At 46.4% G+C, this 17762-nt stretch overlaps 1 protein-coding gene across 1 annotated transcript in view; it reads left to right on the plus strand.

Moving 5' to 3' along the window:
- Positions 1-17355, plus strand: part of LOC140408758 (uncharacterized) — a 47317-nt gene extending 29962 nt beyond the window's left edge. Inside the window, exon 2 of the mRNA XM_072496397.1 lies at positions 14935-17355. Within this exon, the coding sequence (XP_072352498.1) occupies positions 14957-16909 (1953 nt within the window). The 5' untranslated portion in view covers positions 14935-14956 and the 3' untranslated portion in view covers positions 16910-17355. The remainder of the gene's footprint in view (positions 1-14934) is intronic.
- Positions 17356-17762: the final 407 nt, after the last annotated feature.

Here is a 17762-nt window from a genome sequence, read left to right on the forward strand (position 1 = left end):
TCGATCCTGTTTCTCGGCCGAAGTTCCATTCGGAAAACCCGAAGGGTAATGGGGAATCCACTCTATGATAAAGTTTAATTTATCACAAAACTGCAGCTGAAAGTTATGAAAGTAAAAGTGATAACGTTATTAACTAAATTAAAGTTAGAAAGTTTAGAAGGCCGAAAGGATAATGGACAAGGTCATCCTGTGGTGTGTTTCTCAGCAACAGGAGGCGGCAGCACTGTTAGCCAGTGGTGGGAATTTCTTGTCCCACCATTGTCAATGGGATTTCTCATTGAATCCACCCCCACCGCTGGGAAACCCATGGTGGAGGTTCGCCTTAGGCAGGACCGGAAGATCCCACTGGAAAATATGGCTGGAAATTCCCCCTCGATATTCTACTTAAAGATGATTTAAAATCAGTCTCTCGTGAGATATCATTCAGGGACAATTACTTAAATTTCTACTGTCCAAAGTGAAGGGGTTGAAACTTAAGGTTCAGTGTGGCGGCTCCGATGGTTTAGGAAGTTGATTAGTTGGATTTTTCCTTTGAGGTGGACTTGGTAGGGAGAGAATAAAGGCCCCTTCCCTTCCTGGAAACTCTAGGTGCTGACTCTTGAACATTGCCTGGTTTCTTCTCGGCAGATGATGGCTGATTTTCTGGATGCTTTACTCTGTAACTCCCAATGGCAGCGAAGCCCAACTTTCAAGTGGCTGATGCAGCTGAAAGCTCTGTGCTGCTATTATCTCTCACACTGACACGCAAAATACCGTCTTACAGCTTCCTTTATTCTGTTTAAAAACACAAACATGGCTGATATGTTCATGGAGATGAGTCATTGTTCCACAAAGCAAAGAAGCTAATCAAATTGTTGTCTTTTGAAAAAGTCCTTCCCACCAGTATCAAGGGGTCATGAGTTCCCCACACCTATGGAAAATTTAGTTGCCTTGTCCAAGGCAATCTTGAATTATTAATGATTCTCTTGCTGACTGATTCTGAGATAACAGTTCAACAATGTTTAAGCAATCATCAGTGGAGGCAGCTGTCTGCTGCAGCTTCCATCTTGAAAGGATTTTTAAAACTTAAAGGTTTTTTTAAAGCAGGAATGTTCTTTGTATAATTTTCTTTTAAAATCCGCAACTTCCGGTGACGGGGAATGTGCTGAGCAGACACACAAAAGGTGGCTCTCCCCCTAGAAACCTGAAATTAGGCACTTTTAGTCCAAAAATAGGCCACTAAACCTGGGGGAATAAAAAAACCACCCTCCTCCAACACCATAATGAACGAGGCATGCCAGGCAAGAAGACGAGGAGCCGAAAAGATGGCAGGATGAGTAAAACCCTGGACCCGGGCAACATAGGGAAGGGAAACTGTGGGGACCTGTTCAGGCAACTGTTGAAGGAGGTATCCTCCCCACTGGTTGAGACAAGGAAAAAATGGGAGGAGGAACTAGGCATAGAAATAGTGACAGGACTCTGGATCGAAGCACTACACAGGGTGAACTCCACGTCCATATACACAGAGCTGAGCCTTACACAGCTAACCAGAACTTGAATGAGTGGGTTCTTTCCAGAGGTGGAGGACAAATGTAAATAGTGCCAAGGGGGAACAGCCAACCACACCCACATGTTTTGGGCCTGTCCCAAACGTCAGGTACTGGACAACCTTCTTTGAGGCAATATTCAAGGTTGTGGGAGTGACGGTGGAGCAATGACCAAAAGTGTCCGCCTTCGGGGTTTCAGATCAGCCAGAACTCTTCATGGGGAGGGAGGGCGCGACACCCTAGCCTTTGCCTCCCGATCGCCCGCCGGAGAATACTGCTCGGCCGACAATCAGCAGCACCACCCAAAGATGCAGACTAAAGGTGGTGCACAGAGCACAGCTAACCAGACTGGCTAGTTAGACTGAGTTACTGTAGCAAGATTAGCAGGAGAGTCGAACTCAAGTAGGAGAATTGTTAACTATTCAATAAATGTGTTAAACCTATCTCCAAGTCTGAACCTTGCTTTGTCAGAGTATACATCAAGGAAACAGCTTATGCTACATGAAGAAGCATAACACAACAACATCCACAATGAGAGGAAAGACAATTGCCTCCAAATATATATGCTGATTCCTATTTGTCTATTTTATTTTTATTTTTTGGCACGGTTTATGTAACATGTAACCTATGAATTGGGAAACATAAGTGGCGGGATACTCCAGTTGCCGACAGCGAAATCGCGTTCTGCGATAGGCCGGAGAATACCTGTTCACGACCAAATTGGGGGCGGTGCCACTTTCATGATGCTCCGCCCCCTCCAAAGCGGCATACTCACACGCCCCGCGCCGTATCGATGGCCTCAGGGCTTTGCCTGAGGCCTACCCAAGATGCTCTTCCCGACCCGCCGATTTCCCAATGGCGCGGTCACGTGTAGTCTCATCCGTTGCGAACTCGGCGTGGCGGCTGCGAACTCAGCCCAGCGCCGCCACAGTCAGTGGAGGGCCAATCCGCGGCCAGGGGGGACTTTGGCAGGGGCTGGGGGAACAGTTGGGAGGCGGCCCGGGGCGCGCGAGCCGGCCAAAGGGGGGGTACTATTTCACAGGCCGGGTCCGCGAGCGGCCGGCGCCATGTTGCACGGCTAGAGCCGGCTGCTCTACTCTGCTCGGATGCTAGCCCCCAGCTAAACGGAGGATCGGTGGCCATTTTACGCTGAATGTTTGGTTGTAAAACGCCACTGTTCCCACGCCGGCATTGGGGCATAGTCTCAAAATCAGAGAATCCAGCCCAAGATATGAAAACCCAATAAAAACACTTTAAAAAATCCACCACATCACAACTGAATGGTCATGACACAACCATAAAAACCAGCGTCAAGCTCAATTCTCTTTGGGTTGCCAAAAGGATGCCCCTGATAAATATCAGGTGGATAATAAAGTTGAGAATTAGGTTGAGTATAGAAGGTCAGAGGGGAAATGATGATAAACAAATTAGAGAAGCAAAGAAAGAGTACAAGAAGAAACTGACAGCTAACATAAAAGAGTCTTCTCTTGGCATGTAAGTAGTAAAAGGATGGTAGAAGGAGGAGTGGGAGTGATTGGGGAGGCTCAAGGGAATTTATGAATGGAGGCAGTGGCATGGCTGAAGTACGAAATGAGAACTTTGCATCTGTCTGTACCAAGGAAGAAGATGCAACATCATAGTGAAAGAGGAGGTAGTTGAGAAACTGGATGGGTTAAAAGTAGCCATTAGGTAGGCCGGCTGTATTTAAACTTGGACAGAATGAGATGCACTGTAGGGTAGTGAGGTAAGTAAGGGTGGAAATTGCAGAAGCTCTGGCTGTAATCTTCCAGTCCTCCTTAGATGCAGGGACAGTGCCACAGGACTGCAGACTTGAAAATGTTATACCCTAGACCAAGAAGGAATGCAAGGATAACCCCAGTAACTGAAGGTCAATCAGGTTAGCCTTAATGGTAGGAAAGCTTTTAGAATCAATCATTCGGGGCAAAGTTAACAGTCACTTGGACAAATCCAGATTAATTAAGGAAAGCAAGCATGTTTTTTTGGGGTAACTTGCTTGAGTTTTATGATAAGATAAGTGAGAAGGCTGGGGTGGGTTACGTAATCAATGTTGCGACACCAACTGTATGGGTTCAATTCCTGTACTGGCTGAAGTTATTCATAAAGGCCCTGCCTTCTCAATCTTTCCCCTTCCCTGAGGAGTGGTTACCCTCAGGTTAAATCATCACTAGTCAACTCGCTCTGGTTCTCTGGGACTTCGGAAACTTTAATTTCACATGGATTTCCAAAAGGCATCTGACAAAGTGTCACATATGAGGGTTGTCAGCCAAGTTAGAGCCCATGGAATAACAGGGGCAGTAGCAGTATTGATACGTAATTGGCTGATGACAGGGAACAAAGAACAATAGCTAACAAAATAAAAACAACAAGTACTGGAAATACTTAGCAAGTCTGGCAGCATCTGTGGAGAGAGAGACAGTGTTAATGTGCCAAATCTTTGTTCCCAAGAAGTCAAGAACTTTTCTGGCTAATGCTACCCACCTCTTGAAAAAGTGCCCCGTCAGACTGAGGATGGGGTGGTGCTGTTTGTAAAACTGTGACACTTTGACCAGTTTATTACTCAAATGTTTTACCCAGGTGCCTTTCTTTGCAAGATGAACAAAGGACAAATACTAGTGGATGATTCAACAAAATTCATCATTAAACACAGTAAACAGTCACCTGCCCTTAAATTATCCCAAACAATAATAATACTCCCGAGATTCTTAATACTAACCATGCTGATAAACTCAGTCAAGCAGCAACCAATTCTCTGAGTCTCGGTTGTCTCAGGGCCTCTGTCCGTGAAGGTGGATCTCACACGTTGCTTCCTTCCATCTCTGGTCGGTCGTCCAATCATCTTTTCTGCCTCTGCGCCAAATCTTTGCTGGGGAGTGTCCTGGATGGTCGATCTTTGTACCCCTCTTCGTGCCTTTCCAGAAGGTTCTGTGGCCCTCAGCCAATGAGGTCTCGGGCGGGGATTGCAACACACAATGGAATTTCTGAATGCCATTCTGCCGAACACCAGGAACCCACCCCCAGAGGTTCATCTCTAGGTGTATTGTTTGCACTTAACCTTACTCCACATATGGTAACTGGGTACCAGAAAGTCTAACTTTACCTGGGCTATCCACAACAATCAATCCATTTGAATGGGAGCGACAATCTCACGATGTGTTGTTGACCTGACAGACCCAGACATGTCCTGGCAGTCTGTCTGTTTCAGTATATTCGAACTTGCCAAGTTTGAATTCCTGTCAGGCCCCTCTGGAGCTGACTGATTTAATTTAAAATATCTAATTCTTAATTTAAAGTGTCCAATCTATATCAGGCCTAAAATTCAAGTTACTGTCCATTTTACCACAGTGCGGAATAGATCAGACATAGCCACAGGAGCTGCCGAGTGCTGAGTTAACTTGTTTCAAAAGCCCACCTCAGCTCTCTGGGAATTGGCACAGTTGTTTTCTTAGAATTTTGACCCTCACCCATCACACCCGATCACACCTTCCCCACCCAGTACTCATGCCACCTTCATGCCCTATGCTAATTAGGCTCCCCACAGTCAAAGAACAAAGAACAAAGAAAAGTACAGCACAGGAACAGGCCCTTCGGCCCCCCAACCCTGTGCCGACCATGCTGCCCGTCTAAACTAAAATCTTCTACATTTCCTGGGTCCATATCCCTCAATTCCCATCCTATTCATGTATTTGTCAAGATGCCCCTTAAATGTCACTATCGTCCCTGCTTCCACCACCTCCTCCGGCAGCGAGTTCCAGGCACCCACTACCCTCTGTGTAAAAAACTTGCCTCCTACATCTCCTCTAAACCTTGCCCTTCATACCTTAAACCTATGCCCCCTAGTAATTGACCCCTCTACCCTGGGGAAAAGCCACTGACTATCCACTCTGTCTATGCCCCTCATAATTTTGTAAACCTCTATCAGGTCGCCCCTCAACCTCCGTCGTTCCAGTGAGAACAAACCGAGTTTATTCAACCGCTCCTCATATCTAATGCCCTCCATACCAGGCAACATCCTGGTAAATCTCTTCTGCACCCTCTCTAAAGCCTCCACATCCTTCTGGTAGTGTGGCGACCAGAATTGAACACTATACCCCAAGTGTGGCCTAACTAAGGTTTTATACAGCTGCAACAAGACTTGCCAATTCTTATATTCAATGCCCCGGCCAATGAAGGCAAGCATGCCGTATGCCTTCTTGACTACCTTCTACACCTGTGTTGCCCCTTTCAGTGACCTGTGGACCTGTACACCTAGACTTTCAATACTCTTGAGGGTTCTACCATTCACTGTATATTCCCGACCTGCATTAGACCTTCCAAAATGCATTACCTCACATTTGTCCGGATTAAACTCCATCTGCCAGCTCTCCGCCCAAGTCTCCAAACAATCTAAATCCTGCTGTATCCTCTGACAGTCCTCATCACTATCCGCAATTCCACCAACCTTTGTGTCATCTGCAAACTTACTAATCAGACTAGTTACATTTTCCTCCAAATCATTTATATATACTATGAACAGCAAAAGGTCCCAGCAGTGATATCTGTGGAACACCACTAGTCACAGCCCTCCAATTAGAAAAGCACCCTTCCATTGCTACTCTCTGCCTTCTATGACCTAGCCAGTTCTGTATTCATCTTGCCAACTCACCCCTGATCCCGTGTGACTTCACCTTTTGTACCAGTCTACCATGAGGGACCTTGTCAAAGGCCTTACTGAAGTCCATATAGACAACATCCACTGCTCTACCTGCATCAATCATCTTTGTGACCTCTTTGAAAAACTCTATCAAGTTAGTGAGACACGACCTCCCCTTCACAAAACCATGCTGCCTCTCGCAAATATGTCCATTTGCTTCCAAATGGGAGTAGATCCTGTCTCAAAGAATTCTCTCCAGTAATTTCCCTACCACTGACGTAAGGCTCACCGGCCTGTAGTTCCCTGGATTATCCTTGCTACCCTTCTTAAAGAAAGGAACAACATTGGCTATTCTCCAGTCCTCCGGGAGATCACCTGAAGACAGTGAGGATCCAAAGATTTCTGTCAAGGCCTCAGCAATTTCCTCTCTAGCCTCCTTCAGTATTCTGGGGTAGATCCCATCATGCCCTGGGGACTTATCTACCTTAATATTTTTCAAGATGCCCAACACCTCGTCTTTTTGGATCTCAATGTGACCCAGGCTATCTACCCTTCTCCAGACTCAACATCCACCAATTCCTTCTCTTTGGTGAATACTGATGCAAAGTATTCATTTAGTATCTCCCCCATTTCCTCTGGCTCCACACATAGATTCCATTGCCTATCCTTCAGTGGGCCAACTCTTTCCCTGGCTACCCTCTTGCTTTTTATGTATGTGTAGAAAGCCTTGGGATTTTCCTTAACCCTATTTGCCAATGACTTTTCGTGACCCCTTCTAGCCCTCCTGACTCCTTGCTTAAGTTCCTTCCTACTTTCCTTATGTTCCACGCAGGCTTCGTCTGTTCCCAGCCTTCTAGCCCTGACAAATGCCTCCTTTTTCTTTTTGACGAGGCCTACAATATCTCTCGTTATCCAAGGTTCCCGAAATTTTCCGTATTTATCCTTCTTCCGCACAAGAACATACCGGTCCTGAATTTCTTTCAACTGACATTTGAAAGCCTCCCACATGTCAGATGTTGATTTATCCTCAAACATCCGCCCCCAATCTAGGTTCTTCAGTTCCCGCCTAATATTGTTATAATTAGCCTTCCCCCAATTTAGCACATTCACCCTAGGACCACTCTTATCCTTGTCCACCAGCACTTTAAAACTTACTGAATTGTGGTCACTGTTCCCGAAATGCTCCCCTACTGAAACTTCTACCACCTGGCCGGGCTCATTCCCCAATACCAGGTCCAGTACAGCCCCTTCCCTAGTTGGACTATCTATATGTTGTTTTAAGAAGCCCTCCTGGATGCTCCTTACAAACTCTGCCCCGTCTAAGCCCCTAGCACTAAGTGAGTCCTAGTCAATATTGGGGAAGTTGAAGTCTCCCATCACAACAACCCTGTTGTTTTTACTCGTTTCCAAAATCTGTCTACCTATCTGCTCCTCTATCTCCCGCTGGCTGTTGGGAGGCCTGTAGTAAACCCCCAACATTGTGACTGCACACTTCTTATTCCTGATCTCTACCCATATAGCCTCACTGCCCTCTGAGGTGTCCTCCCGTAGTACAGCTGTGATATTCTCCCTAACCAGTAGCGCAACTCCACCACCCCTTTTACATCCCCCTCTATCCCACCTGAATCATCTAAATCCTGGAACGTTTAGCTGCCAATCCTGTCCTTCCCTCAACCAGGTCTCTGTAATGGCAACAACATCATGACGAATGTGATATAAAATAGTTACTTTAGAGATACTAGTTAATGTAATGTAGAAATAAGCCACTTTGATTCTGGCTGTTAGGGACAAAGGGGTTTGAGACCGCATGGAAAAAGCAGGAAGAGGTGTGTCTATGAGAGTGATGCTGCATTGATAGGGGCCAGAGAAAGGGATTGGAAGTGAGCCAATCAGAATAGATCAAACAGGTCAGGAGGGACATAGGCTGACCTATGTCCGTCGAGTATGTGAAACTTAATACCATTTGAATTGATTTTACAGAGATCCCTTTGTCTTTTAGTTCAGTCGTTTTTCTGGAGCTTAAGAGGCTGGAGGTCTCTTACGTTTCTGTAAGATGATTTAAGCTTGCAAGCTAAATAAATAACTTCTTTTTACGTGCGAATCCATCTCAACTTTTATTGAGGCCAGACTGACAGAGAAAGAAATTTGGGGATCAACATTTGGTGCCAAAAACCGGGATTTCTCAGGGCGATCCTGATCCAACTGCGAAATCAGAATTAGACTGATTATGAACAGGAGGATGGGGAACAAAGGGCCCTCAATGTAGAACTGGAAAACGACCGCGCATTGATTGTTCCCCTCTTCTTATCGTCTGATTAGTCTGGTCACTCGCGGTTGGCACAGAAAGACCGCCTCGATGAAATCACAGGTCAGTCTGGGGATAAGCATTTTAATTGATGGGATTTCATAGAGTTAATTCGACTGGGGTAGGCTGTACTGTTGATGTAACATTTAAGATATAAATGGTTCAACTTTATTTGTGAGTTAATTCGGCTGGGGTAGGCTGTACTGTTGATGTAACATTTAAGATATAAATGGTTCAACTTTATTTGTGAGTTAATTCGGCTGGGGTAGGCTGTACTGTTGATGTAACATTTAAAATATAAATGGTTCAACTTTATTTGTGAGTTAATTCGGTTGGGTTACGTTATGAGAGGTAGATGTAACATTTGAAATTGAAAAAATGGTTCACCTCTATATGTCTGTGTGTTAAAAATATAGTTGATTAAGCTAAAAAAAATTTCTTTGGACTGTAGTGGCGAAAAAACGCAGTTCCAAGGACTAGTTGAGATTATGGGAAATTCCTTGGATAGCACAAATGATCCAGGCATGCCACTGCAAATATTATGTGATAAGTATCCGGACAAAGCGAAGGACTTTAGAAAATTGTCAGCACAGTTAAGAACTAAAATGGGAGATGAATGGCCACTAGGGGGAACCAAAGACCTAGAAATGGTTAAGAAAATCCAGGGACAGATATGGAAAAAAAATCAAGGTATGAAAACTAAAGAATTAATTGGATTATGGAGGCAATATTGTCAAGAGGAAAAAGATAAGATTATGTTGTCCAGCTGGCAGGATAACGCCCTTAAAATGGGGATTTCAATTAGTGAACAGGGTAATCTAAAAACATTACAGATCTTGAAAAAGGAATGTGCATTTAAAAAAAGAGCAAATAGAGACAGGAAGGACCCGGGTCACACAAGAGGTGAACTACGTAGTTCAATGGCTGGCCTTGAATTGACAGAAGAAGGAAAATTCAATAATTCGGAAAAGTCAGTAAAAATTCCGTCTGCACCCATAGTATGGTCTGCGCTCATTCCAGAACCACCAGAGTACAATAATATATACCCAGCCATTGCTCCCCAGATTTCAAATATGCCAGAAACTCAAGCCCTTTTGGGTGATAGTGTGGGTCCTGATTTACCAACTTCACAACCGAAAGAGCAAAAGGAACTTTGTCCCACAAGCCCAGTTAGCTCTAGGACAAGATCTCGGACAGCGAGAGAGGGGCTTGAAGCTCACCAGAAACAATTAAGCATATCACCTAAGTCTCCCCAAACTAAGGAGAAATCACAAGATTTGGGAACAAAGAAAGCTGAAACAACTTCGGTTGAAGAGAAAGAACTCCCCCTAGTGACAGGGAGAGACGTTGAAGTCTTGGAACAACCAGGGGAAATAGCTAGAGTGCCCCCTGGTGACATTCGGAGACAGTTACTGATTAGGAAGATGCGAAACCCCGATCCAGGGACTGCGGCAGCGAACCCCACAATAGACGTTTACTTCCCATGGACACCCAGTGAGATGATGGCTATTATGGCTACAATTCCAGATAGAAAAAAATCTCCTGCTGCGTTCGTGGATTCATTGAGAACTACCATCTCAATTTATCAAGCTGATTCAAGGGACCTCTGGGCCCTAGTCCAGCAGATTTTAACCCCAGCAGAGTACCGCAATTATCTTAACCATCTGAATTATGCTAGTCATGCCGCACTCCAGCAGGCCTATGCGTTAGACGACGATAGAAGGACACAGATCTTGAATGCGTTGAATAGCACATTTCAAAGGCCCATAAATCTTTCTGTTATCTTAGACCTAAAACCTAAGAAGACTGAAGAGCCAGAGGAATTTCTGGAGCGTTTTAATGAAATCTACCGGGGGCAGTCAGGCGATTTGCTGTATCAAAATGGTCAGAATTCCCCTCAATACTGTGCTATGTTAATGCATTGCCTACCACCTTCTGTGGTTACTGCTGTGAAATGTAATAACATGAATTGGACAGAGAACGACCCTTCCCAGATGGCAAGGGCAGTCAGATTTTACTGGAAGGAAGGTGTAGGCCAAGAAGGAGGCTCAGTTACAAAGGTTAAGACTGAGTATGTAATGAAAAAGGATGATCTGCGACCCCAACAAGCGGCAGAAATGGTAGTTTACCAGCAGGAGCCCCAATATAGTGACTTTGGGTGGGTGGATCAGCGAAGAGGAGGATACCAAACCCACCCAAAGGGACCCTCACCCCATTTTTATGGCCCACCGAACGAATCAACAGCTCTACAACCGCAGCCCCCTCTGAGGGGCCATTGGTCTACTGGAAGATGAGGCCGGGGCAGAAATAGAGGGAGCAATGCATGTTTTAATTGCAGCCGTGTAGATCACTGGCAACAGGAATGCCCCTTTAAAAGACAGACAGTAGAAGGAGATTATTCGACCCAAAGGAGAGGGTACCCACCAAGGGGAGGACAGATGAGATACACTGACTTCTCCCAGGAAAACCCTTTCCCAACACAGGATTGACTAGCTAATTTAGCCATAAGGACTCTCCAATCCGACAGGGAACCTATTATCTCTCTGCAGATAGGAGATCAACATCACTCATTTGTAATCGACACAGGGGCAGCCATGTCTTCTGTGCAATCAGCACTTAAATTACCACTATCCGACCACACGCAGCAATTGTCAGGGTTCCAAGGACAGGTGTGTGAGTATCCTATTTCTGAACCTGTGACAGTCACTTACGAGAATACGTCTGCAGAACATCAGTTTGTAGTGACTACTGGATTGGACTGTAACTTGTTGGCCCGGGATTTACTGTGTATCTTCCAGCTACAGCTAGAATGCGGAGATGAGGGGGTAACGGTTACATCATGGAGGATGAGACAACAGTGCTATATTTCTATCACCCCCCAGTGGTGGACGTTAGACATTGAACAGTCACTGCATCACGTTACCCTGGCCTATGACAGAACTGGACGAAACAGGGAGTTAGAGGACAAATACCGGCCATTACTTGAGACCGAATGGCCAGTCAAGGTGACAGCCACAGTCATGGGAAAAGAAGGTACAGCCGATTTTGTTACAATATCACCACATTTATGGCCACAGTCAGCTTCGGTAAGCCCTCATATTACACGTCAGGTCCATGACCAGTACCATGCCAGGGATATGGGGCGAATGGTCAGGAGGGCAGTGGATCATTCAGATCCAACAGACTACGCACTTCAAGCCATGCCAGACGGCACTGCCATAAAATATTTTGAGGTCCCTGAAACGATTAACACTCGACTGCAGCATCACAGGGGACATGATGTGTTGGAATATGTCAATCCACAGGTCTGGGCGGAATACCCATCACAAGTGGGAAAGACAAATGTTACACCTATCAAGGTAATGATTAAGGATCATGCAAAGCTACCTTCCATTCGGCAATACCCCCTGAAATCTCAAGCTGCTCCATCAATAGATAAATTAATTCAAGAACTGTTGAAACAGGGTATTTTGGTCCCTTGCCAATCAGAATGCAATACCCCAATACTTGCTGTGCCTAAACCAGCCAAACCAGACCAGTACCGATTAGTACAGGATTTACGTTCAATTAATGCCATCGCACAGCCGTTACATGCTCTCGTCCCTAACCCTGCCCACATACTGGCTCAAATTCCAGCTCAAGCCCGGGTCTTCGCCGTAATTGACCTTCAGCACGCCTTCTTTGCCCTCCCACTTGCGACTGAAAGTCAATATTTGTTTGCCTTCACTTACAATGGACAGCAGTATACCTGGACCCGACTGCCACAGGGGTTCGTCAATTCACCTACACTCTTCTCCAGATGTCTGCAGACCCAACTCCAGGCCTTGACATTGGAGCATGGTTCCACTCTAGTGCAGTATGTAGATGACATATTGGTGGCAAGTCCTGACGAGCCCAGTAATAGGGATGATGTGATCCAATTATTGAACCACCTATCCTCGTTGGGTTATGTTGTTTCACAAGCAAAGGTCTTGGTGGCTCAGAGAAAAGTTAAGTTCTTAGGAGTTTTACTTACAGCCACAGAAAGAAGTCTCGAACCCAGTAGGATTGAACCAATATGCCAATTCCCCGCCCCTACAATAGCCAAGGAGGTTCGTCATTGGCTGGGTATGGTGAATTATTGTCGGCAGTGGATACCAAACATCGCTGTCTATACAAAGCTGCTGACACCTTACGCGAGTAAAGAGGGAAACTTTACTCTCACCACCGAGGCACTCGAGGCCTTCTGTTGCCTGAAGCAGGCCTTGCTACAAGCACCGGCCCTTGGTAGGCCCCTATACGACCGACCATTCCAGATATACCGTACTGTCCTGGAAGGATATTCAACAGCGGTACTCACCCAGCAACATGGGGACAAGCACCGGCCCGTAGCATATTACTCTTCCAAACTCGACCCAGTGGCGTTGGGCCACCCTGTTTGCACCCAGATCTTGGCAGCGATATACAATAGTTTGCAGGCTGCTGCCAACATCACTCTCCAACAGGATATTACGGTGTATAGCTCCCACTCGGTAATCGCACTATTGGGGCAACTGCAGACTCAGCATCTTACCGCAGCTCGTCAGAATAGGTATGAGATATACCTTTTGAACAATCCACGTCTGACATTTAAATACTGTACCACTATCAATCCAGCCTGTTTTCTTAGCGGTCCCCCTGTCCATGAGGATACGCCTGGTCACGACTGTTTAGCCTTGATTCAGGAAACTACAACAATAAGGGACGATCTGAGCGATATTCCGTTAGAACAACCTGACATGATTATGTATGTTGATGGCAGTGCATTAGTAAGCCCCACTGGCCGGAGACTGTCCGGTAACGCAATCATAGATCAGGATGGTCTGATTTTAGAAGCGGCAGCTTTCCAGACCCCTTACTCAGCACAACAAGCCAAACTTTTTGCCCTCACCCGTGCATGTATACTTGGGGCAGATCGCCGGGTAAATATCTACACTGACTCCCTATATGCTTTCGGGGTAGTTCATGCCTTCGGACAACTCTGGAAGAATAGGGGATTCCTTACCTCGGCTGGCACAGAAATATCCAACCGGGGTTTAGTTAATGACCTACTGCAGGCCCTCCTTCTGCCAGCGCAGATTTCCATTATTAAATGCGCTGCCCACACGAATGGTACAACCCCAGTTGACGTTGGTAATGAACGAGCAGATCGTGCAGCGCGCACAGCCGCACAAATTCAGCAAGTGATGGTGCCTAAAATGTTAAGTCAGACTAAACGATCTACTATAAATATGTCTGCTTCTGACAAGTCAATGCCAACCATCCAAGACGTCATAAGGTTACAGGAGGACGCTCCTGAGAGTGATAAACAAATGTGGAAACGGTTAGGTTGTACATATGATTCTGTTTCCTCTTTATGGACCACGCCAGCACATCAGACTTGTATGTCTGATGTGCTGGCTTTATGGGTCATTGAATGTGTACACTTTGCAACTCATTGTGGGGCTCGAGGGACTAGTGATTTGTTGCTGGACACTTGGTGGCACCCTAAAATGCAGGGGTTGGCCCAAAGTATCAGTAATCGGTGTTTGATTTGTCAGCAATATAACACCGGAAAAGGTATCCCTTGTGGGAAGGGGCAAACCCCGTTGCCCAGTGGTCCCTTTGAGACGCTCCAAATGGATTACATTGAGTTGGAAAGGTGTCAATGTTACAAATATGTTTTGGTCATTGTGGATGTGTTCAGCAGATGGGTCGAGGCGTATCCGACTATCTATAGTAAAGCTGCTACTGTGGTTAAAGTCTTGATGAGGGAAATCATTCCCCGGTACGGTATACCAGCTCAGTTAAGTTCTGATAATGGGCCTCATTTTATTGGACAAATTAACAAGGAGTTTTGCTCCCAGTTGGGCATACGCCAGCAGTTACACTGTGCTTACAGACCGCAGGCGGCCGGGTTGGTTGAGAGACACAATCAGACCCTCAAAACTAAATTGGCTAAATTAAGAGCAGACACGGGACTGACATGGCTTAAGTTGCTCCCCGTTGCCCTCTTCCAGCTGCGGGTTACACCTGCGGGACCAGCCCGGCTCTCTCCCGCCGAGATTCTTTATGGCAGGCCTCTTAGAACTCCTTGGAGCCTGCAGGTTCCCAGACGGGTTCAGTTTCATCAGATGACTGAAGAAATTACCACCTATGTTCTAGCCCTTACGCAAGCGCTCAAGGAACTCCATGGCCAAGTCCGCGCGGCTCACCAGCCATTGCCCCTAGTACCTAGCTCACTTTCAGTCCAGCCCGGTAGTTATGTCATGGTCAAAAATTGGACTAGGAAGGGGTCGGAGCCGCGATGGGACGGGCCCTTCCAAGTTCTCCTTACCACCCCCACAGCAGTTAAAGTGGAGGGGCGAAGTGCTTGGGTCCACCTACATCACTGTAAATTGAGTCCATCTCCACTACTGTAAAAGGTCGGATACTAACCTGCCTCCCTTCTCCAGTGCTATTTTACAGGTGTGGAGCATGATGGAGTGGCTACGCATCGTCTGTCTGATATTTGGCCTCACTTCGCTTGGCGTGTTATTGGCGATGGACATGGAAAAGGGGAATATTATGTATCTGTGTAGCCCCAACCAATCTACAAGGATACATCACCTATGCAAAGGTGATGTTCTTCACTGCCCCCATACACGAGGACATGGTATCGACTCATGGAAGGTCATCAAAGTTAAGGAGAATGCAGGAGTCATGAAGCAGCTGCACCGGTCCCGGCGATGGGAAGGGAACATTATATGGACATTGCCTTGTTTTTGGAATACATGTAAATTTGATTTTGGATGTGTTAAAAGTGGTACAATAAAGGTAACATCAGGCTGTCAGAAGAGTGTAGGAAGAGGCTATGAGAAAGAGAAAGGGACTAGAGAGAGGACGGGGCGTATGAGAAGGGAAGTACAGCTAGAACGTAGGTTACCGGGAGATACACTTAAGTTAATTAAAGGCCAAACTGAGGAAAACCCGGGTAGTATGAATCTCTTCTACCAGATTTACCACCGTCTGTATGGCCAGGGACGGGTTGTCTGCTACCCAAACCCCGCAGCGGTGTCTAGGTTATTTTCTGTTTCACCGCTTTGGGGCACTCCCCAAACGGTGGTTCATTGTCAGCATTCCGAGCCATTGCCCGAGCAAGTCACTCTTCCTTACGATCCGGATTCAGCACCACCGTCTATTTGCCTTCCCCTTCCTCGGGATAATTCCCATTCACAGTACGATAGGCTGCGACGGTGGAGGGCGTACATACCTAGCCACTTCACTCCCAATAGGGATTCCCGGTCGTACGAGAATTGCTTCAGCAGTGAAGGATATGGCTGTTTGCTGGTAGAGGTGGACACAAATATAACATGTCTGTTTCCCACCTGTACGGACAGGAGGTGCCATATCACCCAGGCGTCTGGCCAATGCGTTTGTTACAACACCACTTGCGTTCCATTGAACGCCGGCCTCCAGCTCCTCTGTGGCTGGGCGAATGTCTCTCATATCACTGTTGGGACTAGGGCTTTCCGCATTGCTGGGCGGCCCGAATGGGCATTTCAAAGTTGGATAAACTGGGCTACTGGGAGGTCCTTACGCAACCGATATGCTGATTGTGATGCTAGTCTCCACACGGAACAAGGATACTACTTTTTATTTAATGGTACGGCGACCAACGTTTTGTCACCCCCATTTCCCCGCCGAATTGCTATAGGGACTCTAGTCCCTACCACAGTCCCCTGCCCTTCGGCGTGGAACCTGCATAATCAGTTAGCACGCCGGGCAGTCTCTGCTGAATTTTGTGAGAACTGGAAAAAACCTCAGGTTCTTGCACCCAACCGGGGCCACTCAGCCAGGTGGGGCATTCTGAGCGTATTGACACTGGGAGGTGTGGGGGGTTCCTTGGCTGTCAGTGATCGGAATTATTTTATTTGCGGCCTTACCATCTTGGGAAATGAAACCTTGGGAGCCCTCGGGGCAATAACTAAGGAGTTGTCTCAGCTACGGTTGTTTGCAATGCAGAACCGGTATGCTCTTGACTATCTTCTGGCCCGTGAGGGTGGGGTATGCGCCATAGTACAGGGCAAGTGTATCATGGGAGTTCAGGACTTGACCGCTAACATCACTAAATTTATGGATCGCATACGGGATCACTTGGACGGGATGCAGGATCCTGGCTCTTGGGGTAACTGGGGATTTGGGGGATGGAAGGACTGGTTGATAAATATGGCCATGTATCTAGTGGTAGCTATCGGCTGCATCTTTGTGGGCCTGGCCATCCTTAAATGTGTGATGGGTAGAATGCGGGGTGCACTGGATCAGATCACCGCCCCAATCACCGAAAAAAAATTTTTAACTGTTAAAATCCATGAGGGTGAGGCAGATGAAGGGGGGCTAAGACAGGAATTGGAAATGCAGCGACGGATCTTTTTAGATGAGGAACCGTAGCTATGGATTGGATAGTTCGGTTATCATGGAATGATAAAAGGAGGGAATGACGAATGTGATATAAAATAGTTACTTTAGAGATACTAGTTAATGTAATGTAGAAATAAGCCACTTTGATTCTGGCAGTTAGGGACAAAGGGGTTTGAGACCGCATGGAAAAAGCAGGAAGAGGTGTGTCTATGAGAGTGATGCTGCATTGATAGGGGCCAGAGAAAGGGATTGGAAGTGAGCCAATCAGAATAGATCAAACAGGTCAGGAGGGACATAGGCTGACCTATGTCCGTCGAGTATGTGAAACTTGATACCATTTGAATTGATTTTACAGAGATCCCTTTGTCTTTTAGTTCAGTCGTTTTTCTGGAGCTTAAGAGGCTGGAGGTCTCTTACGTTTCTGTAAGATGATTTAAGCTTGCAAGCTAAATAAATAACTTCTTTTTACGTGCGAATCCATCTCAACTTTTATTGAGGCCAGACTGACAGAGAAAGAAATTTGGGGATCAACAATCATAGTTCCAAGTACTAATCCAAGGTCTAAATTCATCTGCCTTACCCGTAATACTTCTTGCATTAAAACATATGCACTTCAGGCCACCAGCCCCGCTGTGTTCAGCAACATCTCCCTGTCTGCTCTTCCTCAGAGCCATACTGGCCCTATTCCCTAGTTCTCCCTCAATGCTTTCACCTTCTGACGTATTGCTCCGGTACCCACCCCCCTGCCATACTAGTTTAAACCCTCCCGTGTGACACTAGCAAACCTCGTGGCCAGGATATTTATGCCTCTCCAGTTTAGATGCAACCCGTCCTTCTTATACAGGTCACACCTGCCCGGAAGAGCTCCCACTGGTCCAGATAA

This window comes from Scyliorhinus torazame, chromosome 3 (assembly GCF_047496885.1).
Source record: "Scyliorhinus torazame isolate Kashiwa2021f chromosome 3, sScyTor2.1, whole genome shotgun sequence".
Lineage (NCBI taxonomy): Eukaryota > Metazoa > Chordata > Chondrichthyes > Carcharhiniformes > Scyliorhinidae > Scyliorhinus > Scyliorhinus torazame.